Below are 18324 nucleotides of genomic sequence, written 5' to 3' on the forward strand. Positions count from 1 at the left end.
ACAGAATTTAGTCGCACGATATCTTTGGTTGCACCACACAAACGCTGAACCTCTCACAGCATGATATACAAAAAGCATTCTAGGGCCACGACCAAAGGACAACCCTGAAATCCACCCCAGGGCTCTTCCAAAGCAATTTAATTCCAAATATGTTGGTGGGCTGCATTTGACCCTTAATGCTTAACTGGCCAAGCCAGAATATCTCTTAACAGACAGATGCCTTTAAGTGTAAAGCTAAACTTTTAGTGTCTATGGAAAATGCATGCAAAAAGTCAGGCAAAGACCTTGGTGCTCAATTTGAGAGTACTCGTGATTTGTTTAGATTTGCTTACAGTCAGAGAAAAGGTTTTTGCAGATACTCCCCCTACTCCCATTGGTCCATCAAAAAAAAAAAAAAAAAAAAGAGAGAGAAGAGGGCATCGTTAAACAAGACCATCATTAAACATGAAGTAGGAGCAGGACACAAATCAAATTCGTTCCTTCTGAACATATGACAATTATTTTAAACTTGGTCTGGCGATTGCCTGTGTTTAGGAACTGGTGGGATTGGCTGCTGCTGATCTGGCTTTTCAAATACATACAAAACACACACACACACAGGTCTACCTTCCCTGTTTGCCACGCTCTCTACCCAGTCTTGCTGGCACAGGTGGATGCACGTGTTAAGAGCGCAGGCCCTCGCAGCAGACCCACGGGCAACCGCCCGGACCGGGGGGGGGTTGAGATCGGGTCTAGCGGATAACTGGCTGGCCTGTTCCATGAGTTTCCCCTCGTTTTTAAATTCGGCCACATAGTTTCCTCCTACGCAAACACAGCACAGTGCTGGCTTTTCAGTTCATGGGAGGGGAAAAATATGTTTACCGCTGAGGTTAAAAACCAGCCTGAAGGTAATTAATTCCGAAAAAATTATATTGTCCAAGAGAATAGAAAATTACAAATTTGCTAAGAAACAAGAAAAGCCTCAAGGTCAGCAGTTTATCGCTTCACCACACTTAAAATGGAAATGAAGTTTTCAGCATCACCTCATTCTTTATTTTAAGGATAAAGGCCTCGTTCTGAAGTCTTTTCTCTGCACTAAATCTAGGCAATGGAGCCCACAAGAAGCCCCATGAGTGCCCAGTTAAATATTTGGCCTGCATTTAGCTCTGCTGAAAACAACTCAGGAGAAGCCCCCCTCTAAAAGAAGGGGGGGGCGGGCTATGGACAGAGCGAGTGAGAGAGCTAGAGAGAGAGAGAAAACACTCACCATGTGAAAGACAGAACTTACATTCCCATTCATTCACGTACATTCCTCCTGCCTGCTCTCACTAGCCCAGGCACCTGGGGTGTGGCAATGTTTTTTTGGCTGCGGGCTGCTCATTAACCCCTCCTCGCACACAGATTGACAGAAGAAGGGAGAAAAAACGCCCCCCCTCCACCCCTTGTTTGCTGTGTTAACAGAGCCCATTCCCTTTGTTAACTAGCTAAACAGGTTGGTGCCATTGTCATGGGGAAGCCTGTCAGGCAGAAACTGAGCTAAACTGTCGCGGTCATAGACACTGACATACATCCACTCGCATTTTTAATACATCATGAACTGTAAACATGCACACAAATACATAAGATGCAAATTGGATAGATTTTTATGCACGATAACGACGCTCAAAAGTGCACACACAAAAAGCACCCACAACTGTGCGACTCTATATGGAGTAGGGAAACTGGTGAGCATGGCTACAGTGGCCAGTAGCGGACTGAGCACTCAGCCATTTACAGCACTACTGATGTGTTTACAACTGGTCCCCCATCTCAGATGCCGATAACGCCATAGCAACCGGGGAGAAATGGCTGCTGACTGCTACAGCCTTTCCCCGGCTTTAATTAACCCTGGACCTCAGCATCGAGCCAGGTCTCACTCCCCCTGATGCAAATCTGAAATAATCACTATTTAAAAAAAAAAAACAAGAGACAGTAGCTGGACTGGATTATCTCCACGGCAACAGCTGGTCCAATAAATTGATTCTAAATGCCATTGCCTGCTGACCTCTAGAGCCTGCAGGAGATATTATCCATCAAATCAGAAACTAGCCACCAACGTGCTCAAGTCAAATCGCATCTCTGCTTCCACAGAGGGACGACGGCCATTCCCAGGAAACACTGACTAAGAGCTCGGGAGGCTCATCTGAGCCTCATCTCATCTGTTCTCAAGTCAAACACCGCACTAATGTCCAACACGGGGAATCAAATGCGCCAGTGGCCACAGTCTTCTCCAGACCAATGCAGAACAGAGGTTCTCAAACTTTCGGAAGTTCGCAAAACTAGTAGGTACTGCCAGCAGGATCTGTGGAGTGATGTAAGCCATCCACACCACAAACTAACGCAGTGGTTTTACAGCATTGATAAATCATGCAAATTATTTGTAATAAAGCGGTCATACTGGACACTAAAGGCACTTTCACACCTACAGGCTTTAGTGCATTTCAATGAAAATTTAACTTCGTTTGCCCCCTTGGTGCGATTCGTTTCGTCTGGGGTGAACACAGTAACCAAAACTACCACACCCAAGACCCACAAAAAGACGTGGTCTCGATTCAAATCAGTTCGCAAACTCTGGGTCGTTCCGCCTGGTGAGAACGCACACCAAACCAAAACAGGACCAGTGTCACAGGATTTGAAAACAGTGAATTATGGGTACATTTCAATATCATTTTTCCACAGTTTTTTTTCCACAGTTCTGAAAACTCCCATGCATCAGCATATTGCTTTTAAGATATAAACCACGCTACATTTTAACAATGTACTTTATATGTACAATTCATTGTGGGTCCACATCTCAATGGACCCACAATGAGCCTTGCTTTTGGTTAAATTAATTTAAGTTATTTAAATCCATATAAGCATCTTTCCTTGTTCAGATGTTTTGAATACCATTATAGAATAAATACATTTAGAATAGCACACATTTATACACATTATCGCACATGTTTATTACATCCTACACCAAAATAGCAGGTAAATTAGTTTGCGAAAACAGGTATTCCTAGTCCCTGTGGTGTAAGCACACCAATAGTTACAAAAATTCCAGTGAGCAACACGTTGACCATAACTATCAGTCACATCACTCGCTCTATTAAAAGAATTGTCTGCAATGAATTATACAGTCAGATCAGCCATGGCTTTGTTTTTGGTGCATTGTCTGCCGTTTCTTAACTCGCTCACTTTAGCTTTAGAATATCACATGCTGTAACGTATGAACAAACTGTTAAATTATGTTCAAAATGATGCTACATTTGCAACGACAACTTGATTGTGACTGCCGATTATATTCTATCCGATTGGTACAGAACGGCGGTATTCCATTTTGCCAGTCTAGTTTCACACTCACAAATCTACTGTACACTGCAATTAATGCCAGGCCAACCTGTGGCTATAAACAATACAATCATAAAAAGTGACAAGTAACATTAGTTCCTTGTCACTGACAAGTGTCCTGAAGTTAACTGTAATGATCCGTCTCAGGAAAACATCAACAATCCCACAGCAGACGGTGCGCATCCATGCCAGTGATATTTCTGAACGTTTGTGACGTAGACTGTAACCTTATCGGTGTAATCCCTGTCTCATCATCCCTGATTTGTAGTTTTTCCAGATGCCAAAAGTTACCTAACCTCCCTCCCATCTCAAGCTGGCATGCAAACAATTCAACACATCGTGTTACGCCAAAACAACGCAACTCAGGCTAAAAAAGGTGGAAGAGTTGCAGACCCATACCAGAAAGCTTGTAATAAATTGTAAAGAATGTAAGCGGTATGACACCTTCCCCCCAGTAAAGTACTGGGTAATGGGCCTGGACTGGGAGAAGTATGATCAATGGGAAGTGTGATGGTGGTGTTGAGTATAGTATGAACTCAAATCAACAGGTCTGGGTCTTTGGTGTTGTAGTGGGGTCATATAAATACACACTAGGTGCACTCACTCAATCAAAACCTTTACTGAAATGTGTTAAAATGCACATGTAGACAATAAATGTTATTAAAAAATTGAATGGGTTTTGCATCCCACTTGATCAAGACCGTCATTACATAATTACATAATTACATCCTTGATGTCTGCAAGTGGTGAAATTCCAAATGATGAAGAGAAGCTGAGAGTGTAGGGCTCCTCCCCTTTCTTTCAAATGGAAAAGCTGGCATTCGCGACGAGAAGGAGGGAGCGGGAGAGAAAGAGAGATCTTTTGTGCACTTTGGCACACAGTAGTGCCAAGGAGCTTGTCTGCTTTGACACGGAGAGAATACACCTCCTTCAAGGAAAGTGAACACAGCATGGGCAGAGGGCATGGGCAGAGCTATTCTGCGAAGAACTGTGCCACGGTTATATCTACTGTTAAAAATGAATCAATAAAACGACGGAAAAGGTCCATCCGTGATCACACACCTGATGGGACCTCCAGGAAAAGTGGATGAGGGGCAGCAGGTGGGGGCGGAACGTGTTGATTTGCCAGCTGTCTGGTGTGAAGGATTAGAGCTGGCACCCTAAATTCACACGCCGACACCCGGCCCCTTTCCACTGCGTCACCACTACTTTGCTTCCCTCCAATTCCATGGCGCCCAACGTTGCCCAGATCCAAGCGTGACGCCATGACACGCCGGACCGACCGCCAGGGCTGGTGGGGTAAAGTGATATGGGAGATATGGGTGACGGGCCGTGTGGTGGAACACTTCTTGGATAAAGGCAGCGCAGACGTAACAACTCCACCCCCACGCACCCTCCCTGTTCTTCTCCCACACAGAGCCCAATCACAGGTGGGGAGGCTACCCCCACGGTTTCCCACGCCATTCCAAAAAAAAAAATAATCCACCCAGTTCTTACCCCATCGGGCTGAAATCAATACAGCTCTCCCATTCAACGAGTCTCTACTAGCGACTGTTACCCAGGATGCCTTGCTTCCCACATGATCAGTTCATTTACACAGCAGCGCCATGAGGCATGTCGCCTGTCACCTGAGAGCCCCCACCCCCCGAATCCATGCAGTGATAAATGTTTAATGACAAGCCGCGCCACGGAATTTAATCACTGCCTGCCGAGATGGAGTCTTCAAACAGCGAGGGGGGATTTAACAAACAGCTTGAAAAGAAAAACACATACATGCCATTCTGGACAGCTCTCGCTCCCTCGCTCCTTTCTCCTCCACCCGCCCAGGCGCTTTTCAACCCTCTTTTACTGCATCTTTTTTTGGCTCAAACCCCCCCATTCAAGCTGCGAGAATGCAGTTTAAAAACAGCAACAACAACGGGAGGAGGAGGGACACACAACCGCGGAAGTGGGAGCTCTTTCAGTGCTGCAGAGCTGCGGCGTTGAGTTCAAACAGGCCGCTCACGCCGCTCCACACACCGGTCCTCACACCGTGCCCTGCAACACGGATATCGGAGGAACATTCTGCTTCATCGGGGTGAATACACAGCAGTAACTCAGGTTAAAAATATTAGTGATATTCAACTTACAATAAAGCCACCTTCACCAAACAGTAATTGCCTGGGAATATGTCACGTCTCCCTAATCCCCCTATGCATCAAACCTCGTCGTTTGATGCATGTCGTTTTAGTTATTGAGCTCGGAAATGTAATGCAAAACCTACAAAAAGAAATCTCTACATCCTCTACAACCATTCAGAACACCAGCAGTTGTCTTTAGGTGTACTAAAGGCTGCTTCCATCAATATAAAACAGTGAGACTTGAATACCCGTTGAAACTTTATCTTAGTTATGAGTGAACTTCAATTCGAAAACATTGAAGGAAAGTCCTCAAGTTCTCTTCATGCTTGCATTGGAGGTGCTTTCTCCGGCCAACTCTGACTTTAGTGAAAGTGCAATGGCGACAGCTGTAATGCTGGTTGTCACTAGGCAAGCACAGGGACAGGGAAGGTTGACCAACAAGGGTTGTGCCGTCCCAGGCACCTAATCCTTGTCTGACCCAAGACCCCTTCCTGAAATGGGATTACCTGTGACTGAATGTTAAAAAACTTGGCCACGTGACATCTGGGCACTACCTTTCCCACCATTCCCTTCACTAAAACGTGTTGCGGCATGTAAAACTGGTTAAAATGGGCTGCTCTTTGGACCCGAGATTGTCTAAATTATTATTATTATTATATATAATGTGGTTTATTTTCCCATTTATTTCAAACAATTCAAACAGATCAATAAATCATTGTAAGTAGCTGTAATACAAAAGTTAATAGCCTTTCTGCATCAATTTCATCTCAGTGTTTTTGTTTTTTTGCATTTTAAAGCCATGAGATGCACACGGGTCAGAAGAGAGTCTGGACAGAAATATGCCCGTCTCTGCCATGTTTACTAGTGCCTTCAGACAGCAGGAGGAAGAGCAGACACTGGGCAAGGATGAAAGCATAACCTCAGAGGCCTGTGGAATTCCAGCTATTCACACAAGCCGGCCCCTCTGAACACAGACACACACACACACACACACACAGGCTGGAACAGCAGACATGGAAAGACATTGAAAGCTGCACACAGACAAATAGACACAAGCACACAAACACCGAGAGTGTTGAGGGGAGGGACACACGTCCCCCCCAAGCCAACATTTCTAAAGCACGCTGATGTGACACGACTCTTCTGACATGTATGGCATCCACACAATGGCATTCAGTATGTGGCCCGCATACAGAAGGCCCGTTTCTTCACTCCACCCTCCGAAGCCGGGCCTGAATTTCACAAGGAGCTCACTGTACCAGTCACAGGCATTTGACAGCTAATGACAAAACCAAACAGAGGCATCAAGGGGACCTAGCACAACCGCGCAGGGCTAAAAATGACGAGGCGCGTGACATCACCCCTGGCGAGATGCACCAAACACCTGAAACTATTCATTCGTCCAGCCACAGCTCTGACACAGCAGGCTGATAAACGGTCCATTGATGGTAGAGGCCAGTGCAGATTACGCCATTTATATGAGCTACATGAGAGTTAAGATTCAGAATTCTTAAATAAGGGTTGAGGAGCTGATGATCTTGTTGTTTCGTAGCGGACATGGTCCTGACATCGGCAACGAAGATGGACTATAACAGTGATGTCCACTGACGCGGCAGTGTACGAGTGGAATTAACAGCAGGAGGAATATTGTTTCACCATTTTCCAAAATGACTGTTGAGACAGTTCTGATCATTATGTAAGTTCTTTCAAAAAGACAAATGGTGAGGCGTGGCTAATGAACCAAATCTGTATTTGGATATCAAACATGCTATACTTCTTGTGTCTAATGGTTTACATTAGGGGTGTGTATTGGTTAGGCTCTCGCGATACGATACACGGGTCACAATACGATTATATCACGATATATTGGGGGCAGTTGTGGCCTAGCCAGTAAGTAAGCAGACCCATAATTAGAAGGTTCCCAGTTCGAATCCCGAACCGCCAACGTGCCACTGAGGTGCCACTGATCAAAGCACCGTCCCCACACACTGCTCCCCGGGCACCTGTCATGGCTGCTCACTGCTCACTCAGGGTGATGGTTAAAAGCAGAGGACACATTTAGTTGTGTCAAGGTGTGCTGTGCATTTTCTTGTTTTGTCCATGGAATGGTGCTGTACCAGGTTTTGTTGCCATATGCTTTTGCTCTGCAAATTGTGTGATTTATTATGTTCCTGAAATCGCAGTGCCCTATGTGGTTAGGCTGCATAAGACCGTTAAGGAGTGGAATATGATGGACCTTTATTGGCCTTTTTTTATGTCCCGTCCAGCATGTACTGTAGCGCTCCACTGCTATTAAACTACAAATCAACCCAGCACTGCCTGATTTAGCATGGCCAAAAGTGCCAACGGAAAGTGGATTTTGGGATGGGACCATTACACTCAGTCCATTTAATTCGACTGAGGGACTGAACCAATTTCACTTTTTTTCTATGATTTCATATCTAGATTATTGCTGTTTCCTCTTTCTCTGGCAACCAGGTCTGGTTCACAGCAGTGAGGACACCCATTTCCACATAGGAGACATGACTGTTTCTGTTCCCATTAAGTCAGTGGTGGAGATGTGGGCATTACTTTTCCTCCTGTCCTTCAGTCTCTCCTCTGGCCAGACCAAAACGGCACCTTCAACATTGTAATCACCTTAGAGGATTTTCTAGACAATCTAATTAAGGATTTAGAGTGTCTGCTGATTACTTAGAAGCAGTTAGAGAGGTGAATGTGCTTACTGGGCGTCCAGTTCATCAAGACGCATTCACACTGCACACCACCGTCAGCATCATTAAACCCTCCTCAAACTCATTCTTCTGTTCCAGAAGGCACACTAATGGGCAAGTGGGTAGAACGAGGGTTAATTTTCTGGCAGTCTACAAATCCCAATGTGATGGGCATGTGAGAAATCCCTTTCTAGACAGTATCTTCTAACACGGCTGAACCTGCAGTCACTGATGTGAGATCTGAGTTCAAAAGCACAAAGGAACCCTCAAAATGCAAAATCCATTCAGTGACATATACTTTAATTAATAACTCGGTCTTAAGCTGTCATCTGAAGATGAAAGATAAGATAATAGACTGGACAATCTGTACACAACATCAGGCAGGCCTATAGGGCTAAAGCCCCAGCACACCTTGGTCAGTCTGATCTCACATCACTGCTTCTGATCCCTACATACACCCCCTTCAGAAAACAAGCTCCCATCACCACCCGTACTGTCACTACAAAGATGTCTCCCAGCAGCTTCCAGAGAACCAACTACCACCAGGACCTGAGAACCACACTACAGCGGTCCTGGATTACATCAGATTACATCAGACAATGTCACCGGGGACAGACACATTAGGACCCAACAGGAAGGACCCTTTCGGTACCGCCAGAGCCAATCTGAAGAGAGGCATCCAAGATGCCAAGACAGCATACAGCAGGAGGACGGAGGAGAAACAACACCAGGCAGATGTGGCAGGGTGTCCAGCACATCACCAGCTACAAATCCATCGGGGGTAACGCTTCTCTGGAAGAGGAGCTGAACATGTTTGTCCAATTTGAGGAGACACTGCCAACAGCTCCACCACAGCTGGACTATAACATGGAGGAGGTAATGTGGGAGCTGAAGAAGGTGAATCTGAAGAAGGCTGCAGGACCTGATGGTGTGGCTGGACAAGCGCTGAAAGACAGGCCAGATTAACTGGCTGGAAATTTCACCAATATTTTCCAACCAGGCCATTGTCCCATCCTACCTAAAGTCCTCCACCATTGTTCCACTGCCAAAACAATCCACCACGAACAGTCTGAATGACCCAGTCTACCACCTCACTCACGCCTGTCATCATGAAGGGCTTTGAGAAACTGGTGCGGAGTCGTATCACCGCCTGCTTGCCAGCAGACCTGGACTCATTTCAGTTTGCCTACAAAGCAAAGAGATCAACTGAGGATGCTGTGTCCACAGGCCTCCATGCTGCACTTACCCACCTGGAGCAGCAGAGGACCTATGCTAGACTTCTGTTTTTGGACTTCAATACCATCCTCTCACGACTGGTCTTATTTAAACATGCAAATTAAGAATAGCTCAAATGTAATTAGAGTTAAACATAAGTAGAAACTAGAATAAGAGTAAATATTGAAATACAATAAAATACCAATATGTCGTTCCCTATAACAATAATATCACAATACAGTCAATTCCCTATAATACGATCATGATATTCTGAAAATTCAATCTAAATTTCATCAAAAACCACTGCACTTCATTAAATGATTGAATTTGTTTGCAATGTTTAAATGTAAGTGGAAAGAACAAATGTAGATGAGTCCCTGCTATGCATGCAAATAAAAGGTGACTCGGGATTCAAAAACGGAAAAAGCATGAAACTGAGGCTGCACAACTGCTATAAACCAAGCAAAAGCACTTTCAGGGTTTGCCTTTAAGAGGCAGACAGACAGAGAAACATGGAGCATGCTTCCTTCCTCTCGCTCATACACACACACTTCCCTCTGCATGGAAAGACTGGTCTTTTTTTATTCTTTTATTCATAAGCTGGTTTTGTACTCAAATCATTTTGCAAAAATGTGCTTGAAAAGTTTTCACTGGCAACACTGTTGGTGCAGTCACACAGCATTGGTGTTTGAAACATTCCTGAAAACCTTTCCTGTGAGGACACAAAAATCCCATCAACCCTGACCAGTCAGAGAGGAACCCTCATGTGAGAGCGTAGGACAAGATAAGCGGATACAGACACCTGACCTCCAACTCGCCGTTACAGCGAAGACTGAAAAGAGACTCCTGGTAATTCCGCGCTTGAATTTTTAATACCACCGGAGACCTCATACACCTCGGTGTCAAAATGGCTGATTGGGATCAGAGCTCGTGGGCCCTCGCTAGTTTTAATACAAGCGCCGCCACAGAAACACGTGGCTGCATGACAGCAGAGGCCAAACTAACTCATCTCTAGCCACTTAGCATCCATTCAAAATCAATGATGTGATGTACACATGCAGGGTCTCATGGGAACCAAAAGACAAAAAATAAATGAAAGAGGCAACACACTGACAATGATGGGAGACACACTGAGGTGCTGGGACCTTGACTGACCATTCTTATTATTTATTAATTACTGAAAGACCTAATGATTTAATGCTAATATGCCAAATTGCAACAATCATATAGAGTATTCATTCATAATGGCAGAGACAGTTTTCCTGGAGCCAATAATGATACTCTTGGCAACACAATGACAGAAACAGGGATTTGAAATTGAGACTCTGGGGGTCTTCTGGTTGATGGGGGACTTTGTTTAATATTGGACATCCAAATGCAGCAAAAATTAAAATGAAAGTACAAAGGAATATAACATGAATAATAAGAGAGTGAATAGAAGTCTGGTATATTAGTCAAACCAGGGAACTGGTTGCCAGACCCGTAGTGGCTTGAATCTGCAAGGGTCATTTGACCTCATATTCCTTTTTTTACCTGTGTGACCTGTTTTTTTTTTTTTTTTTTTAAGAATGGAAATCCAGAAAACACAACGACATGGGAGAATGATCCCTGGCATTCTGAAAAAGGATGAATATTTGATTTTTGATTGTATTGCAAATAAAGTAGCACTTGTAATGAAAGGTCTACTCGGAATGACATAATGTCATAATGTCCAGTCTGTATACAAGGATGAATTAGTAAAAAAAAAAAAACACTGCTATTCTATAAACACGCACCTTTCCTTCTTCGCAGGATCAACTGAATTAAGTACTACAGTCATATACAGTGGATTTTAAGTATTTTTAGTCAATTATTAACCCCATTAATAATGGGCTGGTAGTAGCCTGGTGGGTAAGACACTTGCCTGAGAATCAGAAGACCACAAATTCACAGGTTCAATCCCCACTTACTACCATTGTGTCTCTGAGCAAGACACTTAACTCTGAGTGTCTCCAGGGGGACTGTCCCGGTAACTATTGGCTGTCACTTACCGGGTGAAAAGTTTTAATAAAACTTGGGGTCAAAGGCTGGACAACAGAACATTTGGGGGAGATGGCCACAAAGTTCTTAAGATAGAATACAGTGCTCTCCGCTATTATTGGCACAGCTTTTAAATAGGACTGAATATAGTTAGAGACCAACACAATTTTTTGTGGAAATATCTTCATGTTACTTACTTAATAAATGGAAACAAATCACGATCAAGAAACAAATCACGAAACAACATAATTGTTGACACCCTTGGAAATTTATGTGGAGCACTGTAACTAAAGAGTTAGTTCAATTTAAAATGGACTGTCATGTTGACTGGAGTGAATTGGAATGTTCCATCTGAAATCAACGAAAGAGTTGGCAGAAAGTAAAGTAAGGGGGTCTAGAAAAAACTATTTCTCACGGGGCCCTGAAGGTACAGCCTAGAAATCTACTAACGTCAAACAGCAACAACAAAAATGATAGCAGTATGGCAGCATGACAATGGATTCATTTCCTCCTGAAGCTGAAGACATAATAAGTGAAAATGATTGTCATTGGGAAACACTGCAGCAAAGCACACGGTGACACAACAAAATGTGTCCTCTGCATTTAGCCATCACCCTTGGTGAGCAGTGTGTGGGGACGGTACCTTGGCAGACCAGGATTCGAACCGGCAACCTTCTGATTACAGGGCCACTTCCTTAACTGCTGGGCCACCACTGCCCCTTTTTCCTTTATTTATTTTATTTTAAAGAAGAGGAATTATGCCGTTTAACCACCTGCACAAGGTGAGTATGACCAAGCCGAGCCTTCAGGGTTCACATTCTCCCACGCTGGGTTGTTAGTTATAACACCCAGACACAAACGTCCTAAGTGTACAAGACACCTCTGTCTCATGCACCTTCTAGATTAAACACGACAACATTCTGAAGCAGATGTAATGGCAAAGTCGTAGTTGAACATTAATAGGAATAGGGTGGCCCTGCCAACCGCGTACAAATATGACAGACTGGCCACTGGGACTGCATGGAATTCCAGACGGAACCCTGCCATCAACCTGTAAAACTGACATAGCCTACCTGACCTTTATGATGTTTGTTGAGGGTAATTTGTATATATTATAAACATATTTGTTTTTGAGAAAATATTGTCTGCATTCAAGTTTATGAATTGAAAATCAAATAAAATAAAAGTCAGAAATCAGATATGAGATGATTCTTTTGATAATTTCCTGAACCACTGTCATATATATATATATATATATATATATATATATATATATATTTTTTTTTTTTTTTTTTTTTTTTTTTTTTGGACCTACAATTGGCTTAAAACACTGTGAAGTGGCCCCGTGATCAGAAGGTTGCCGATTCGAATCCTGAGCCGCCAAGGTACCACTGAGGTGCCACTGATCAAAGCAAAATTCATCTGTTGAGCAGAATTACAGCCACTTTGATCCCAGGACGCACTGTTTCTGTGTCTGTAGCTTTAAATGCAAATGAGGAGGAGAGAGGCGGGACGAGGAGGAGAGCGGCCTATAGAAGTTGAGGGGGCATTTGCGGGCTTTACACCCATCACCATTTCTAGCCACTGCAGGACCATAGACAGGCTAGGGGAAGTTGTATTAATAATGTTAAATAACCTTCAAAGAAAAAGTAGGATGTTTAACAAATTATCATCGTTTTTGTCCCCTGACCACAGCATTCGAATCAGTTATTTCAATAAAACTAGGGAACTTCAGGATTTTTTAAAACTCTCCTGTTTCGCACTGCTGATGCACCTGAACACGTCTAAAGAACTTCGCTCCAAAAATGCAACCCATAAAACTGGAAAAACACAGCCTCGGGTTTGGCCGGGAAGGGTCCGTACTAATGGAGCACGTTGGCGTGCACTTAGTAGCTAGCTCCCCCACTGTGGGTTAATTATAAACCATCCATGATCTCTACACAGAACAGGAAGAAGGGGTTTTGGAAAGGCAACTCCAGAAGGTGCCACACACTGCTGAATGAAATTACGATGCTAACTTTGCTTTCTACCAGATATTCTTAGTTTGAATATCCCTAAACCCAGGTGGGACGGAGTATATTTAAAGCAACACACAGCCCCTCCATGACCACCACACATGTCGTGTCCCACAGCCACAACATTAAAACACCCTCCAAAACAGCTCTAACCCAACGAACATGGACTCTGCCAGACCTCTGAAGGCCTCCTGTGGTATCTGACACCGAGACGTTAGCAGCAGATCCTGTGAGGTCCTTTGAGGTGGGGTTGTAAGTAGGGCTCAAACGGTCTTTCTAGCACATCACACAGAGGATCAGTCTGATTTTCATCTAAGTTCTGGGGAGTTTGTTGTTTTCTGCATCGTTCTCCTGAACCTTTTTCAGCAGTGTGGGTGCATGAGTCTGCTGAAAGAGTGTACTGTTCCCATGTAGAGGTGTACCTAGTCTGGGTAGGTGGTACGTGTCAAAGTAACATGCACATGAATGCAGGAGCCAAAATGTCCCAGCAGAAATACTGCCCAAAGCTTGACACTGCCTCCAGATAAGGTGTGCACATGTCCCTGTCCATCTACATGATGTAAAAGAGACCATGAAGCATCAGACCAATCCAGCTTCCATTGGTCTGTGGTCCAGACCTGATGCTCACATGCCCATTCAAGGCGTTTTTAGAGTAAGTGATGGACAACCTGAGCATCGTGCAATGCACAGCGATCACAATCTCACCCTTAGGGCTCATATTACACTCAGGCAACATTTTTCCTGTTTCCGACACATCAGTTTCACCTAATGTCTAATAAACCCGTGCCAATGTTGCTCACTTAAATTCTCTGTGGTTTCAATGTTGTGGCTGTGAAGCACAATAAAAATACACTCTGGAGCCGCACCTCCAGGGAATGCACGAGCATCCACCCCACTACACCTCCACACAGTGCTCTTTCCATCACATGGTCACATGGGCGCCTGTCTCATTAGCAAACATGCTCTAAGAGGCGGAGAAGAGATCTTAGGGCGATAGATGGACACCGAGGAGGAAAGGCCTGGAGAGAAATGATGACACAGACACACAAACAGAGTTGAGGGGCAGAAATAAGGAAACGTGAGCGATCACACTGAAAATGGATTTCTCCAGAGGACAGCGGCGCGAGTCCTCCACTCGTTCTGCGCCTCAGACACAAGCAATGTTGCAAAAGCGGATCAGCATTTTCTGAGCCTTTCCAAACTCCTCTGGATTATGGTTATGTAAATTGTTAGTCACTCAAACTAGGCGTTATCCCTGAACAAAATGTTGAATTCAACATGAACAAAACACACAATTCCTCACTTGCACAACATGTACAACAGCAAACACGAATTGTAGGTTGCCAGAACCGTCGTAAACCACCAAAACTGTACTCATATACTGTCATATTTAGCATTACGTCCCACAGTCACTGTGGCATTATTATTATTGAGCGTATGCACCTTGGTCTTTAGTTTGATCCACAGATTTTTTTTGACCGAAATCTTGTATTTACATTCCAAAGACTTTTCAATGGGGTTACGGTCAGGAATCTGTAGTTGCCAATTCATGTGTGAAAACGAGTCCTCATGCTTACTGAGCCCTTCTTTCACAGTGTGAGCACGATGAATCTTGGCAATGTCAGGCTGGAATACGCCTGGGCCGTCGGGGAAGAAAAGAAAACCCATTGACGGGATAACCTGGCCATTCAGTAGATTCATCGCTGCATAACAATGCCCGGCCAAGAGCTGATCAACTGAAGCCACCCCAGATGCATGGTGGGTCAATTACTGTGTGTTCCTCCCTTCGAAGTGAAGTGATTGTCATTGGGAAACAATGCCAGACAGCACACGGTGACACATCGAAATGTGTCCTCTGCTTTTAACCATCACCCTTGGTGAGCAGTGGGCAGCCATTACAGGCGCCCGGGGAGCAGTGTGTGGGGACGGTGCTTTGCTCAGTGGTGCCTCAGCGGCACCTTGGCGGATGGGGATTCGAATCAGCAATCTTCTGATTACGGGGCCACTTCCTTAACCGCTAGGCCACCACTGTCCCAAATCTGGCCCCTCCCTGACAAATCCATCGTTCTGGTATAGGGCCATTTGGAACAAATTTCTACTTCTGCAGTCTGATGCTGGAGTTCTTGTTCATATTGTGGTGGATAAAAAATACTTTAATCCTGCTGTCCATGTTTCAGGTCAAGATTCTGTTGTTTAGTAACGCAAAGTATAACCAATTCTAATGCAGGCTAAAATCATAGATAGACAGGATAGGTCCATGGTTTATAACAGATCAGGCCTATGCCTTTGCAGTGCGCCTGTTGCCACATTTACCTTGGGCGGCACCTTTTTATAGTCAAACAGAGACCATTTGTGAAACACCACCATCTCACTCTCTCTCCCGCCAAGGATTTATGAACAGGAGAAGCACACATGGGCCAAAATAAATTAGATCGAAAATACAGCATGGTACATTAATGATTTTCCTACCATTCATTTCTGTCACTTCAAGTCTAATCCCATTCTTCTCCATCGAACTCAGTTCTGACTGCACAAAGTCTGAATGTAAGTAGCAGGTAAATGAAAGAATACATCCAGAAGCGCCCTGGCGCGGCCTCGGCGGCGCTCAAAATACTTCAAAGACACGCCGGCAACTGCAGCAGCTGCACGCGACCCTTTGCCCAGGATTACCCACCATATCGCATCTTATGTAAGGGTACGTCTGTACCTGCAAATACAGGCTGGGCCAGTCACAGCCCTTCTTACTGTTTCAGCAGCACAAAAAGAAATAAAAATCTCTCATGCAAACCACCTACCGCTTCCCCAGAACCTGTGACAACTGTACCAACGTTCCTTTCTCGCCTGCCAATGCAATCATACAATGCGTTCATTCATTGAGGGGAAATGTCTTGTGGATGGATGTCTAGTCCATGGACTTCAGAGTAGTACACATCATATAATGATAAAGGCTGTACATTTTCAAATTCATAGACTGTTTTATTAGTCAGTTTTATTCTTACGTTATGGTAGAGCGCCAACCATATTTTCTTTTTACTTTTAATGTTTTTCCCGCATTATTAAGGTTAAAAAAAATTATCACCAAATATTCCTCAACCGTGAAATAAGATCCGTTCAGAAGATTTGACACAGAGCTCCCTGGCAAATGGAGTAAGTGGTGGCAAGTGGTCATACGACTACAGTGGAGAGTGGAGTGTGTTCTCCTCACCACGAACAAGGCCCTGGCCCACCGTCACACGGCAGCCAGGAGTTCAGTAGGTGAGGTTGGTGCGGCTACATGATTAAGCCCACAACCTTCTGATAAGCATGTCAACAACGATAAAGGCGTTCAACCAAACAGAACGTGGTTGTGGAGGGGGATCAGGGAGTCACTGATGATTCGAAGTAGTCAGATTACTGAAAAAAAAATCTGTATCTTGCTTTCATTTGCTTATCATCTTCAGTGCATCAAAAATGTATCAGAAATGATTGCTGTGTGTATTTATGATCCTGCCCCCAAGTGACGGGAAATGCTTGTTACGGTTTTACGGTTTCACTATCTTTCCTCTTTCACTAAGAAATTCTGGATTTGTTCCTTAATCACCAAAAAAAAGAAGAACGAAATAATAACGGACCAAAGCCGTAGCAGGTCTGCCAACCATCATTACATACATTGTCATATGCACATCCATGAATTTTCTTTGCATTTTTGCATCCATTCCATTTTCTCTAATGCCAGGCTGTCGGTGAAACACAATCTTCAGACACAGAGGGACACACCAGCCACATCAACCTGCCACCACGGGACAGACTGCCTTTTCACAATCGGGACATAAACAGCAATACAACGTGGCCCTTAAGGAATATTTGTGACGGCACGGTGACAGCAGACCAGCGTGACCACCAGTCACCATCATCATGCCGCCGTTTCTGGTAACTTCTCTCTTACTGCTCAGCTGGGGCGTCCCTCACGGGGTGAAAGGTTGAAGTCATTCTAGGGGCTAGAGGCCGAACAGGGGTTCCTCAAAAAATGTACTCGAAGGACACAAGCTCAATATTCAAAACATTACATATACAAATGTGTATTTAATATTCAGTACATACATATATATATGTACGTACTGAATATTGATATATATATATATATATATATATATATATATATATATATATATATATATATATATATATATATATATATGCATAGACAAGTTACTATACTCATCGTGCTCTTTGTAAAACTGTGTGTAGGGGGGATTAAGTGGACTCCAGTAATCTTCCACGGCGGTCATTACGGTGAATACGTCACCAGAAGAAGAGGCTGTTTCGTTACTTTTTATTACTTCACAGCGAGCAACAAGTTCCGGGCGTTAAAAGTCGTCGCCGCCCCCTCCAGAACCGAGCAGGAGCCACGCCGGCGACACTTTACCTTCGGAGTAGAGGGACTCGGGGGAATTAAGGTCGAGGTCCGCGCTGAGGAGGGACAGGAGATCGTAGGGCATCGCAGAGCCTCGGAGCCGCAACTGGACGTCCGCTCCTGCTCGGAGGTGCCGGAGCGGCGCGCGTCGGTCATTCGCGGGAGACGCGTCCGTAAAGTGCGGCCATGGTGGAGATCGTGGCGCCCGGAGCTGCCGTAACTAGCGGGACTACTACTGGCCACCAGTGTGTTGTGGGTTCAGTATCTGTTTCCCGATCTGACCCGCCTACCTCATGTTGCCAGGTGTGGCCCTTCAAACCACACGTGATTCTCTAAGTGTTGTGTAACTTACTTTTTTGTTTTTCTTAAAATATAGATGTAATGTATAATACCGTAAGCAATGTAATAAAATGCGATTATTGTCTATTGTTTTATCAGACATTTAAAAAAGCTGGATCTGGCAACAAACCTCGGAGTTTACGTAGGTGCGCCAGCGCGCG

At 44.4% G+C, this 18324-nt stretch overlaps 1 protein-coding gene across 2 annotated transcripts in view; it reads right to left on the reverse strand.

Annotated features, from left to right (window-relative positions):
- The window catches only part of nfat5b (nuclear factor of activated T cells 5b), a 40668-nt gene extending 22582 nt beyond the window's left edge, over nt 1-18086 (reverse strand). Inside the window, exon 1 of one of the 2 annotated variants that reach the window (XM_028956118.1) lies at nt 17837-18086. In XM_028956118.1, the coding sequence (XP_028811951.1) occupies nt 17837-17909 (73 nt within the window). In that variant the 5' untranslated portion in view covers nt 17910-18086. Of the gene's footprint in view, nt 1-1246; nt 1287-17836 lie in introns of those variants that run through there. The other variant, XM_028956119.1, reaches the window with a different exon arrangement.
- Between the last annotated feature and the right edge of the window lie 238 nt (nt 18087-18324).

The sequence above is a fragment of the Denticeps clupeoides genome, chromosome 16 (assembly GCF_900700375.1).
Source record: "Denticeps clupeoides chromosome 16, fDenClu1.1, whole genome shotgun sequence".
NCBI lineage: Eukaryota > Metazoa > Chordata > Actinopteri > Clupeiformes > Denticipitidae > Denticeps > Denticeps clupeoides.